At 34.1% G+C, this 14,131-nt stretch overlaps 2 protein-coding genes across 2 annotated transcripts in view; one reads left to right on the forward strand and one right to left on the reverse strand.

The window, feature by feature from the left end:
* The window catches only part of LOC119834460 (homeobox protein goosecoid-like), a 21,831-nt gene extending 17,900 nt beyond the window's left edge, over positions 1 to 3,931 (reverse strand). The window contains exon 1 of the mRNA XM_038358827.1: positions 3,369 to 3,931. Coding sequence (XP_038214755.1) covers positions 3,369 to 3,576 — 208 coding nt within the window. The 5' untranslated portion in view covers positions 3,577 to 3,931. The remainder of the gene's footprint in view (positions 1 to 3,368) is intronic.
* Positions 3,932 to 10,800: 6,869 nt separating this feature from the next.
* LOC119834321 (histidine-rich glycoprotein-like) lies at positions 10,801 to 11,523 on the forward strand. The gene has a single exon (XM_038358661.1). The coding sequence runs from the start codon at positions 10,801 to 10,803 to the stop codon at positions 11,521 to 11,523; it is 723 nt and encodes a 240-aa protein (XP_038214589.1).
* Positions 11,524 to 14,131: the final 2,608 nt, after the last annotated feature.

Genomic DNA, 14,131 nt, shown 5'->3' on the forward strand with positions numbered 1-14,131 from the left:
CCCCGCGGTTTCACCTGCGTAAGTCTGTATCCCGTAGGAATATCGGGATAAAAAGTTGCCTATATGTTATTCCAGTTGTCCATCTGTCTACGTCTACGTACAGCATCAATTTCATTGCAATCGGTTCAGTGGTGGTGGTGGAGTTTGCGTGAAAGAGCAACAAACACACACACATCCTTACAAACTTTCGCATTTATAATATTAGTAGGATTATAATATTAGTAGGATTTTCGGTACCTATACTCGTACTTACTATATTTTGAATGTAGGTTATTTATACATGTCAACCAAAATTAGAGAAACCAATAGTTTACAATCTGATGGGCTAGATTCTTGTGAGATTATAAGCCGTTCCAAAATTGTTATCCGCAACATTACAATTAAATGGATATTTTTTTCGATAATATAAAATTAACCGATGTGAAACCGTAAAAATGTGCATTCAATATGATTAATTTACATTAAATTAACGAAATATTGATTTTTAATATATAATGAATATTGAATATATTTCAGCGACATATAGAAATCAAGCACTGGTGATTCAGTGGTGTGGAGTGTGGACCTCAGACTTAAAATCAATAAGTCGGGGTTTATGGATGAATCAAAAGTTCGATCACATGGGACCATCTACCAATCCGCATTTTTTTCAACTTATAGTTCAAACGAATAAAATGTGTCGTAGGAACAAGTTTCTTCCAGTTACCTTATATTGGTAGAAACTACGACACTGGGAATCCTAATGTGGCAGCAGGGATTCTTAATTTCTGTATAACATGATATTTGAAAATAAATTATTGTTTATTGTTATTGTCAAAAAATGCTTACTAACAGTCCCACTATTATTGCTTACTTTTCAACCGACTTATAAAAAAGGAGGTTTTCAAGTTAACTGTTATGTAATATTTAGTTATTCTGTGTGTATTTTTTGAATACACACGTAGGCCAAATAATTACACGACATATTACTGCGTTCTCCATCCAATTGTAATTAGCTTCAAAAACACTTCTTTGAGTACACCAAAATTTTAAAAGAGTTAATTTTATAATAATATAAATATTTATGTATGTATACAAGAGAAATACTTACAGATCAAGACGTACCTTTAACAGTAGGTATATTAATTGATATATATAAAATAAAATTCTTAATTTGGATGATGGTCGGCATTTGGGGAAAAATTGTAAAAGTATCTAAATTTGGTAATGTATTTTTTATGAGAGGTATCCACTGCTCTGTAATACACACGTGAAACTCATATTCTTTCTTCGAGTTCTTCAGAATAAATATACTACACTACAATGAAATAAAATTAAATTTCACCTTTTTCAATGTACTTTCAGAACCCATTTTTGAAAATATACTATATACTAAATATACTATATAGTAGTATCTACTTCTATTATCTAGACTTTTATCAACCGCCACCGTTTAATTAAATGCCTGGATTATATCCAGCCGTATCATATCATACAACATTAAATACAGGCAGTATTATGCTTAATATTATAAACGTTTTATAAAGTAAATAAAAATCTATATCATTTAAACCAAACTCATAAAATGACTTTTTAAATGCGGAGGGGTCAAGCAAAATCTTTCCAAATCTCACTTGGGGGAGAGGGGGGTTTTAATAAATATCACGTATTTTATTTTTTAACAGAAAACCGTGAAAATAAAGTTCAGTTAAAAAAAAACATTCTAGAATAAATATATGGCAAAACTTGATACATTAGTATTCGTCCTTTATCCTTTTAAAGCCCGCGGACGGATATTTTTTATAATTTTTCAAAGATCCTGAAAAATGTCTCACGTAATTTATGGACGCCCCCTAACTAGCATAACCGGCCACGCGTTGCTGTGGCTGAGTAATAATTAAAAATATTAAGGTTATAAGTTATTGGGATAATTAATCGAAATAAAAACTATCCTATATCTTAAGTTGGACCAAATTACACGTAAAATGCCAAATTTCATTTTTTTTCTTTTTATGTCATAGCGGGCAGCTGAGCTGGTGGTTCGCCTGATGGTAAGCGATCACCACCGCCCATAAACATTCGCAAAGGTACCTCTGTGAATGCGCTGCCCGCTTTTATGGGGTAAGGGAAAAGGAAAGGATTAACGGCTGGAAAGAAGGAATGGACTAGGACGGGTGAGGAAAAGGAAACGGGTCTCCGGCTCCCCCACTCACCGTACGAAACACAGTGGCATGCCACTATTTCACGCCGGTTTTTGTAGTGGTGTGGTACTTCCCCGGTGGGAGCTGGCCCAATTCGTACCGAAGCGTGCTCGACTCCCACAATGAAAATCGGTTGAGTTGTTGAAGAGTTCATTGTGAACATGACACTGGATTTTTTTATATTAAGATATAATACAAATTTTTAAAAACTTTCAAAAGTTTAAGTTACGGATATAATTTTTTTTAGTTCTACGTTTATATTATAAATTCCATGTAGGGAAATATTATAACTTGTGGCATACCCAAATCATTCTGACATGGAAGCAAATACATATATACCTAATTGAAAAAGTAGATAAACCTTATCTTATTAGACCGTTAATCTAACACTTCAATTAGTTTTTTACTGTATAAGTATTAGCTTATACAGTAAAAAACTAAAACTTCCCTTGTTTTAGAAATAATTATTACTATCACTTAAATACTGCTTTTTCATTCTGGCTACATCATCCCATAGTAGCCTGCCGCCCAATCTGCCCCTATTTTATTATGTCAATCTTACAGAGATAACAAACATACATTGATGTTTTTGATAACTTTTCGTTTGACATTTTCGTTAGCCCCTTCGATCAATAATGTAACTAGACAGAAAATCAGCAAGAAAAACGTTCCATTTCAAATTCTACTCGATCTGAGATTTGGGTAGGCTTTACAATATTTTTTTTCCTCTTGTTCTTTGTAATTCGGACTTTAAGTGATGCGAAAAAGGAATTTATTTAAAAAATTACTACTTTTGGTTCGCAGTTTTGTGAATGCACCTTTAAACATTACTTATAAGGTTAATAATTTACTTATAAGGTTACTTGTAAGGTTAGAACTTTGTTTTACTATAATTTTGACAATCAAATTTTTTGACAGTTCTAAATCAATTGTTGTATAGGTTTGTGTATCTAGTTTACTAAGCAAATTTAACATTTTGATCGAAGGTTAATCCTCAGAAAACGAAAGAAACAAGCATTAACTATGATTGTTATCAATTTTCATATAAACATAACTATCGACTACCAATAAATTTTACACGATACAGTATTGAAAACAAGATCATATCAAAAATATTAGTCTTAACAGCTCTTACACAAATGAAAAACTTGTAAGGGTTCCGGAAACCATGCGTCTCGAATGACTTACCAAAGAGTTCATGTGCCCTATGAAACGGCGTGTGTGCTAGGTGATGCAGCTGCAGCGGTGGGAGCGGCGGCGGCGGGCGCGGCGCCAGGATGCTGTCGATGGTGAAGAGCGGCGGCGGCGGCCGGTCCGACAGCGCGCCGCCGCCGCCCAGCAGCAGCGCCGTGCTCAGCAGAGCGGGCGCGTCGCGCGCCCATCCCGCCCCACCCATGCCCGCTTCGCGTCCGCCACTCGCACTCTCCGCCACGCTGGACGCGCTTCACACTCACCGCCACCGCCAACTTGACGCACACTCTGCTACTGTTTCCCTCACTCCGCACCGCATTATACTCGGCCACTCATTCTACACTTCACACGTATCTAATTTTAAACACTGTCTTTTTACTCCGGATACGGAATTTGCGAGCAGTTTTTTGTTTATTGTTAAAAAGCTAGGTATTATTTTAAGAGTGTATCGGAGTAGTAAACAGCGAATGATAAGCGATTAACGTAAGTAATTATAGGATAATGAGATGTGATGCGATTCCGAGTAAATCGTGTAAGTGAATCACGGAGCAGTGTTACGATGCGCGTCGAAACAACGTGTGGGGTGAACAGGGCGTTCGCGGGGCGTGTTGCCGCCGGCCCCGCCCCTCGCTGAGCTTAATGGAAGTGACAATACGACGCTCCCAAACCTTTATAACCAGTAACCCCTCCTTGTAATTCATAATACTTAAACGGTAAATGCATACGGAAAATATCATACATAACACGAACTGCTTTGTTGGAGTATTTGATGAATATACGAGTAGGAATTATTTTTTGCGAAAGACTTAAATGTTTCCGTTTGTAGCTTACAACAACTACACTCTACTGAGTAATTAATATTAGAAAATTTGTTCATTACATTAGATTAAATATATGTAATAGAGTCGAAGAATCGATAGGGTATTTTAACCAATGGTGACAAAATATCAATAGTAATTTATAAAAAATATAGTTCAATGAAATAAAAAAGTACACAACATTATAATACCAATGTTGTAAACATTATGTTATTTCCATGTAAAACCAAGAGCTGATTATTTTAATCTGCCTATGTGGGTCAATGTTAGTTATTTTCTTCATTAGTTATGTTAGTTTCTAGTTTAGATTATGCATAATTACTACGTAGTACAAGATAGTTATGTGATGATAATAATTTTTAATAATTATGTAATAATAAAAAAATAAAAATTTCTTTGGCTACTGGTGATAACGCAAAAAAAAAATTAGGCAGATAGATTAACCTATCAGAGAATATATGCTATATCTGAGTTTATTTTTGCACAGAATAATAGAGAAAACAGTCGTCAACATTGAGATTACAAAGCACAATACAACATAGAGCTTTATGCGACATTGTGAATGACTCGGGGATTATCTTGATATCTAACAGCGAACAAATTGAGGTGCCTTTCTGTTTTGAGGAAACTTGCGCCTGCGGCTTATGTATGGTGTGCGCCTTTTTGCAGCTTACCACTTTAACAATACTTAATACTGATACACCCACGATACAACAAGCTGTTTTTTAAATCACAAAATCTTCCCAAAAGACTTCACCGTAGAAATGGACAACTTTTTATAAGTTTGATAAGTCGAACACAGTAGGGTAGATACTTATTTGTGTTAAAAGTTGTTAACTGGTAGATATTAAATGTTTTATTTGAACCAAATCTTAATTTAATTGCAAATATGTATTCTTACAAGTATAAATTTTTAGGAGCTTAGTAAAAAAAAAACACCAGAATACATAGGAATTCCATTTAGCATTAAGCGCTTTTCTTATTAAATTTAATACACAGAATTATGATATACAATGCTAAATGAAACATGGTTTCATAGAGTTATGTGACAAACATCATAAATAAAGGGTTTAAAATAAATTTATTGAGAGGAGATGAGACGGAATCATTTCATATTTGCTTCAATTATAGGTACCTACCTAATAATTAAAAATTTGAGACTAAGGTAAGTACCTTACCAAGTTGCTTATATGTATTTCCGGCGACTGAAGCCATGCTTTTTGTGTAAGAAGTTTGTGTCAAGAATTTTAAAAAACAAATCAAAAAAAAAATTCTAATCTCTTCCTCTTCAATAAATTTTTATATCGAATGACCTCAAAGTAGAGGTTGACTTAGTTCTCGAATATTAATCCTATTGTGTTAGTATTTCTGTTTTTCTATAATTCTATCCTTTCCATGTATTTGCTAGTATAATGCAATTATTTTAGAATATAAAACTACTTCTACTACTACCTACCTCCTTATTTCTTTTGAATAACATAAGTCCAAAACATGAGTGTAACAATTATTTAAAAAAAAATTCTTAGTCATCTATTTCCCTAACATCGCCGTTGTTTGATACGTATGTTTGATTACGAACTAATCATATAATTGTAACCAAATGGCGTGCGACACGGACAGCGGGAAGACGAGCGTGCGTCCCCCTCAGGCATCCAGCAACCGGATTCGCGCAAATATTTACAAAGGTGGGAACTAGGAAACCCGAGCGCGCTTCTGTTTGTCTGTAATTGATGTAATTAGTCGTGTCGACCAGCTGCCAACGATAAAACTTGGAATCCAATGTTTGAATAGTTAATACGATACTTTCACGGGCCGGAAACATCTTTACGGTGTCCTGTTCTAGCAAATATTGGTTGCACTCGACGATGCGTGACACTGACGCGGCCGCGACGCCACCGAGATTACTCAGGTCATTCTCTTCGCTCTAAATAAGATGTACCGCACTAGTCACACTTGCATTTATTTCGTCTGACTGACTGTCCGGCTTATCATTAAATTGATGCGATCTTATATTTATTCTACGAATTTTTTTAGAATAGAACTTATGTCTAAACAATTACCATTAGCTTTTTTTATATGGATCCATCATAAGTATATCATAACAAATCCCACTATATTATAAGTGCGAAAGTTTGTAAGAATGTGTGTGTGTTTGTTGCTCTTTCACGTAAAAACTACTGAATCGATTGCATTGAAGTTTGGTTCGTTGATAACAACTGCTGGACAACTGGAATAACATATAGGCAATTTTTTATCCCGATATTCCTACGAGATATGGACTTAAGCGGGTGAAACCGCGGGGTGCGGCTAGTTTTGTATAAGTGTAAAACATAACCGTAAGAGATTAAAAGAGAAAGTTAAACTTTAGGTACTTAGGCACATTTATAAAGTGAAATGCCATATCCCTCTGTATATGATGAGATACATCATCATTTAATAATAGCTTGAATATTAATAATCAAAAATTTAAGATAATTGGTACTTTGTCAAGCTTATATATGCATATTTATTTTAACTATCTATCTCCAACTCTAAATAGTAGATTAGGCAAAAATTTTGTTGAATCATCCCCCTAACTAAAAACACAAATCTTTTATGAGATTTTTAAAATAATAAAAAAAAAAATTGATAACGAGACGGGATTCGAACCCGCGTCATTTCACCGAGCCGTGGCAACGTCTAAGTCTCTCGGCCACCCGTAATCCGTAAGGGTTGGAATGCTTTAAAACTAAAAATTAAACAAATCTTTAACATCGAAAGAAGTTTTATTTACCAACTATTTAAATAAATATACCATTTTACCCAAAACATTAACAACAACTACATTTTGCCATAGTAACGATTTTTTTTCATACTTAAAACTATGAGAATTTACCCTTAATCGCAGAATGAATATTGGTAATCTAAATGTGAATGCCTAATAAAATAATATATATGTCACTGATTTGTAAGTAAACAGTTGGCAGCTGGCAGACCCTTCGGTTGGTACGCGCAATGGAAAATTAACTCGATATAATACGGCGATTATCCGCGTATGACTTAATACGGACGGTCACATAAAGGGCATAAGCATTAAAATATCTAACAATAGTTCGGATTATCCTGGGATAACCTTCCAAGCGACAACAATATATTCTTCAACCACGCTCGTTTAGTAAATAACAAGCTGAATTCGTACCTAAAACACATATCAGTATACTTTTTTTGGTAGAATGTTGTTTGTGAATAGAATAATATTACAGAAAATTAAATGGCATGTACTTACCTTCGAACAAAATGAGGACAGAAATTTGTTCTGAAATCAGTAATTTAATAACTAACCAACCATGACTACTGATATCGATTCCCTATTTACCCTAAATACACACAAACCTATTAAACTGTGTCGTATGAGCTAAGAAAAGGTAGTATTACAGGGGTAATAGCATTATATCAGTACAGCCTAACGAGATTTGAGTGATGTAGTAAGCTAGGCTCCTTAGCGAGTAATTCGCATAAGTATGACGCCCTGGTTGGAATAAGAGCATTAGTAACAGGATAATATTTAAACTAGGTCTTTGTACAATACTAAATGCATATTATAAGTAAAGAGTTTACCAAGTGTTCATGTTTTTCTATGGTAACAAGGTAACTGTAATTTGTTACTTGACATATTTCTATGTTGTCGGGAAAAACAGCAGAGCAAGGGCACCAGCTTGCCCAGCTGTTTTCGGGGAACTTGAAATACTACCTTTTTCATCATCAATCACATATTACTAAGTATATATGCAAATTTGCTTTAAAACTATTATATTGATAAACTATTTATATTGATAAAGGCTCTACTATTTTTGCTAACGATATTTAATTGACATATTGTAAAACATAAAAATAAAAAAGGTCGTTTACTTTATAATCAATCTTAGAATTTGTTTTCATCTTTTTGCTGACATTTACATGGTGCAATAGGTACCTTGCAATCTGACCGAATTCATGATATAATTTTTAGGTTTGGAGATGTTATGAAGATAGAGAGTGATATATTACACACATTTAGCTTTACTGCGATGAAGCATATCATATGGAAACTACTTTTGACTACGCGGGCCAGGCCGCGGTCGCAAAGCTAGTCACTTCAAATACTTAAAAGATTAATAGACCTACATTCTCCCTTCATCTACAAGCTTTTAAAATGTGTTACCTTGAAATCCATGTTCTTTTGAAAGTGTACCTTTAGAAAAGAGTTCAGTAGACCGTGTCGATCGTGAACTTATTTAGTGCGGCACTTGTGTAACCCGCAACGCTGCACCAAATTCTAATATTGAAATGCTTAGCACAATACCTACACTCTATATTCCATTCATACACGTTTTGTTTGATTAAAACATTACTTGCAAATTTGAAAGTTTTCAGTCCTATTCCATTAGATTTCCATTTGCATTGGCGTATACGGAATTTATTGGAGTAGAAATATAAGATATTATGTATATATTTAAGAGACCAGATGACCTACTTTTGAAATCAGACTCTTCTTCAAATTAGATTTAAATAACCATATTCTTTACATGAATCCTTGGTCTTAAGGAACAACAGACTTAAGACACAACTAAACATTTACACAGAATTATCCATATTATAAATACCTACAGTTTTTAGTCGGTAAATAGGTAAATTGCAAATGCTAAACACGGCACCGGATAACTTTATTTTAAATTAGCTTTTCGCCGTCGTAGTCAAAGAAAAGGTAAATTATATATAGCTCGGGACTTTTTCCGCGTAGTTCCCGTTACTGTAGATTTTCCAGCATAAAAATAAAACTATCTTGTGAACTTACTCGGGTCGCAGACTGTTTTTATACCAAACTATTTTTGTACCATTTATATACTTCCGCATTTATGATATTTGTAGGGAAAATGTACAGCCTGGACTTTTATAGATTTTTTTTTATTAGATAGTTGATAAGATTATGTGAAGAAGCATCACAGGTTCGTATTATTGTTTTTTTTTTGTACGGCGACAAATAGAACTTCGTCGATAAAATTTTTACAATATTGGAAATCATATCCCTTGTGAGTGCAGACGAGGAAACTTTCTTCGTATGGATCAGTCCTCATTCGCAAGTTTCATCTCAATAAAACTTTTTCGGTAACGGTACCTACCACAAATGCAAATGCAAATAATTATAGTATAGGTACCTATAACATAATAATATACTCGGTCAATACCTATTGTTTGAATATTAGAAAAAATATCCTTACGAAGTGTCGTACGGACATCTAGTGATATTTGTCTAATGTCTATCTAGATATCATTTAATATTACAGAGGTACTTATATTTATAAAAGAAATATTCATTTATTTATTACGGATTTCTTACAAATAATACAGATAACATTTATTCAGCTTGCATCGAATAACAGTCTTCTGTAGTTTTTAATTCCTGTAAATACATTTATAATTCACGAGACGTGAATTTTGAGTGAGTGTGTTAAAGAAATTATATAATAATAAAAAAGTTGAAAAAATATTGTTACATTTAAAATCAAATGTGTTATATTAATATAAAAAAATAATGGTATAATTAATTACTGGCTATAGACTTCAGATAGGTATACCTAATGATTTAAATTTTGTTAAAGATTCACAAATAATCTTTATGTCTTTAGAGATGCCTGTGAATTTATTATGCTCGTGAATAAGTCTTTCGCATATGCATTATTAATAATAATAATAAAAGTAAACTAATAAAAGCGTATAGAAAACCAACAGTTCAATAAGACAGAATTCAAATGTTGCTCTACCTACATACGTTTTTTTGAACACTACGAAAGCTTGTGTTTAATCTGCTAAAATAAAAAATGAAGCTTCATATTGAAATCATAAGCGTGTCTAATCAAACTCAATCTTCAAACAGAAGTAATTTCTATAGAAAATAGTACGCATACAACTCCAACAAGGGCGTGGAATTAACAAGTTTAGTCACTCGGAAGAATTGTTTAACGCTAACCAAATAAAGGCGATACAAATTCGAAAGGATCCACTAAGCAGATAATTTCGATTGGTTCGGTCTACAGTTTAAGATAAGTTATTTGAAGCGGACACATAGTTTATATGACAATACATGAATAAATATAAAAAAAATATAATGCGCATATATTTTCAACCATTTGCACTTGCATGTAGGAATGTAGGTTTTAAAACATATGAAAAGTGTGAATATCCACGAGTATGTAGAATGAAGATTAAAGCATTATAAATTAAAAAGAGATAGTGATTATAATATAGAGTGTAGCTACAGAGCGACACGCATTTGTACAATTCACTACACTTATCACGTCATTTGCCTATACGTTCGTCTTGGGCAAACTATGGCCAAAAAATAATTAAATGATTTATGGTATACACTACGTCAGTTTCAGATTGCATCTCACAATAGAAAGAAACTAAAAAATATACCTAAGTACTTAGGTGAATTTTAATTGACCTTCAGTGAATAAAACGAAATAATTGCGGAATATTTCTAAACCGTCATTGACGACAAGATACTTGCTAGTATAAAATGGTCAATCTACGTTCAGAGGTCAGTTACAACCGGACTTCCGTTGGCAAACAACCAAGAGAGCAAACGAGCGATGAGGGGTTTGATTATCTTAGCAGCACTGTGCCTAGCGGCCGTGTGCACTGCTCACGAAGCCGAAGACCAGGCGGTCGCCGCTAGCCACAAGCACGGCGGCCACCACGAACATGGTGGTGGACACGAACATCATGCCCATCATCACCACGAACACGGTGGCAAAGGAGGCAAAGGACACCATGGTCACCACCATCACCACAAGGGAGACGAAGGTCACTACGGCAAGCACCATCATGAAGGACATCATCACGAAGACGGTGGTGGCCACAAGAAACACTGGGATGAGCACGATCACCACGGCGAGCATCATGAACACGGACACCACCACAAGGGCGAGAAGCACGGCCACCACGAACACCACGACAAGGGAGAAAAGACTGACGGGTACCACAAGAAATACCACAAGGATCACTTCCACAAGGACCATCACTTCCACGACGGCCATCACGACGAGGGCAAACATCATAAGCATGGACACCATCATGGACATCATGAAGATCATGGCGGTCACCACAAGAAGGGCGGTCACCACCACTCCGGCCATCACGAGGGTCACCATGGTAAACACGGACATCACGATCATCACCACTATGATGAGGGACATCATGGTCACAAGGGGCACCACGGACATGATGAACACCACCACGGCCACAGCGGCCACGGCAAGAAGGGTGGCCATCACGACCACAAAGACTGGGGCTTCCACCATGGAAAACACTAACAAATACGTAGTAGACTGTGTATATAATTATGAAATATTGTTATTGTTCATGAAGTTTGTTATTGTTTTTATGTTTTGTAAAGAAAAGTAAATGATTTTCAGGAAATAACTGCTCTATTTTATTTGCCATATTCCAGTTAAATCTTACATATTATGATCGAAAATTTCCACAGAAGTCCTAAATCATAATAGCTATGAAGTAGGAGAGCAAAAATACATAAATATCATGGCGAACTAATTCATAATCAGTAATATAATTTTATATTTGTGTAATCATATAAATGTCCATTATTTAAACATAAATAAGTATATAAGTATTGGAACAATAAACAGAAAAAAAGTATTTATCATAAATCCCGACATCACCTTTTAATAGGCATTCGAGATAATATATTTTTTCTATCAGTTACATTAACACACAATTTTAAGTTAGGTAGCGATGGCTTGTGTAGACGAACCTCCTACTCTCTTGTTTTATTTTTATGTAGCTACCTAACTGTATTAAATTGAGTATTAATATAAGTTGAAGCAGCCTATAGCACTCAAGAGATCCAACGGTGAAGGAATTTATGAAATCTGTCCAATGTCCAGCAGTTCCACAGAAATAGTAATAACAGTAGTTCCTAAGATTAGCGCGTTCAAAAAATCTAACTCCTCTGCTACATATACATATATTTATATTTTAATAATGTAACAGTCATCTTATATAAATATATCTTTTAACAAATTTTTTTTATTTAAACCTTACAGGGAACCGAATTGCGTGACTTCTCAATCTAAATCGAATTTATCTCTTCAGTTGACTACACACTCAAAGAGAACTAGGACGAATCGATTTAGGGAAGAAAAACATATCCCTCCTCACAATACATAGGAGCTATAAAATCAAATCAAATAGACATTTCCAATGTAGTTTAGTTACCGTACCTTTTTGTAAATGTGAAACATCTATAACAATGTGAACATATATAAGAACCTTTTTAAAGAAACTGTTAACGATAATAGCAGTAACTATGTATATATATATCTGACAAAGTTCTATACAAGATAATACTAGACATAATCTATTATGGACCACGTTATCCACACGTATTGACGAGGTTACTGAGACGGTATTTATAACCGCCTTCAAAAAAGGAAGAGGTTAGCAATTTGACTGTATTTATTCGTGTTTGTTACCTCATTACTTTTTACTGGATGAACCGAAATCTGGTGCCTCCCATGTGGTCCCATTTAAATTTGGTCTAGTTCTGACAATTAGCGAGCAGGCGGTTTGGTATTTTGTTTAATCAGTACAATTTATGGAGTAGGGCCCTTGAAAAGGGTGTCAAAAGTAATTCAAACGAGTTGCATTTTTAATAGTTGCTTAACCTACACTATATATCAACAAAGTCAGTACCCACCACGGATCTCCAGAGATTACAATTAATTTTTCTGCACTCCTTTATGAAAAATATTTTATGAGCCAGAAAATATATAACAAACTTCCAATTACGCTTTTTTACGTCATCGTCGGCAATGAAGCTAGTAGGTCGCTTGATAGTAAACGCTACCACCGCCCATGCACATAAAGTCCTTTAATATGAACCTTTAGTATGTTACACTTAAGTGTAAAAAAAACATTATTTTTATGATATAAATAAGTTTTCTGCTCCTAGTACTTGTGACATTCATTGATTTATACATTGCTTATCCACAACATTTTTTCTACAACTTAAGATTCTAATTCTATTCAATTGTGACCATGTGATTTTATTGAATTTAATTATAAGTTTATTACGGAAAATTTGTTAACGAATTTGGAAATTGATATATTACATAATATGATATATATTTATGAACATTAAGAATATTTTTTTTTTAATTATTATTCACTATCTGTAACCTACGGCGTTCCCCGCGTGGTATCCTTGTTAAGGGTAGCCTATGTGCTAATCCAGACAGTATATATGCTTTTGCGTGAGAAAGTAACAGACATCAGCAGATATGCATTAATTGGAATAAAGATTCAAGTCGTGGCAGCCTACCACAGTTGAGATAGCTTTTTATGTTTGAAAGCTTTACAACTTATTTCTAAAAATGTATCAATCATCAATGTCGTCGACGTAATAATAAAGAAATTAGATAATATTCCAATTTTAAGTGGTTGGTTTATGTGACTTTGAATTATGCAGGCTACTACTTAATACTTTAAATTTCAATTTTCAATTTTAATTTTCCAAAGTTCTCCAAATTATTTCGTAGTAAGTTTTTAATTAATAATCTTAGCTACAGCTATTTGTGGACTTTTCGTAGTAAGTTTTTTAATTAATAATCTTAGCTACAGCTATTTGTGGATATAAGTCCACATTACATAGTACATTCCAACCCAGGAATAATCCTGGTATGTAATAAATATGGAATGTAATAAAAATATTGGTGTCTATTAAATAAACAAAAGCGAGCAGTTATTTACCTTGTTTGGATTTCTTGCAAACAAAAGATTTTAAACGCATACCTACCAAAGAATTTCTTAGGCACATCTAAATAATTACAGAAATTCTTCAATTGCTACCTATCACCTTTCTATCGTAAAATGTCTTTTGGGATTGATAATGATGCAATTACA

Source organism: Zerene cesonia, chromosome 19 (genome assembly GCF_012273895.1).
Source record: "Zerene cesonia ecotype Mississippi chromosome 19, Zerene_cesonia_1.1, whole genome shotgun sequence".
Taxonomy (NCBI): domain Eukaryota; kingdom Metazoa; phylum Arthropoda; class Insecta; order Lepidoptera; family Pieridae; genus Zerene; species Zerene cesonia.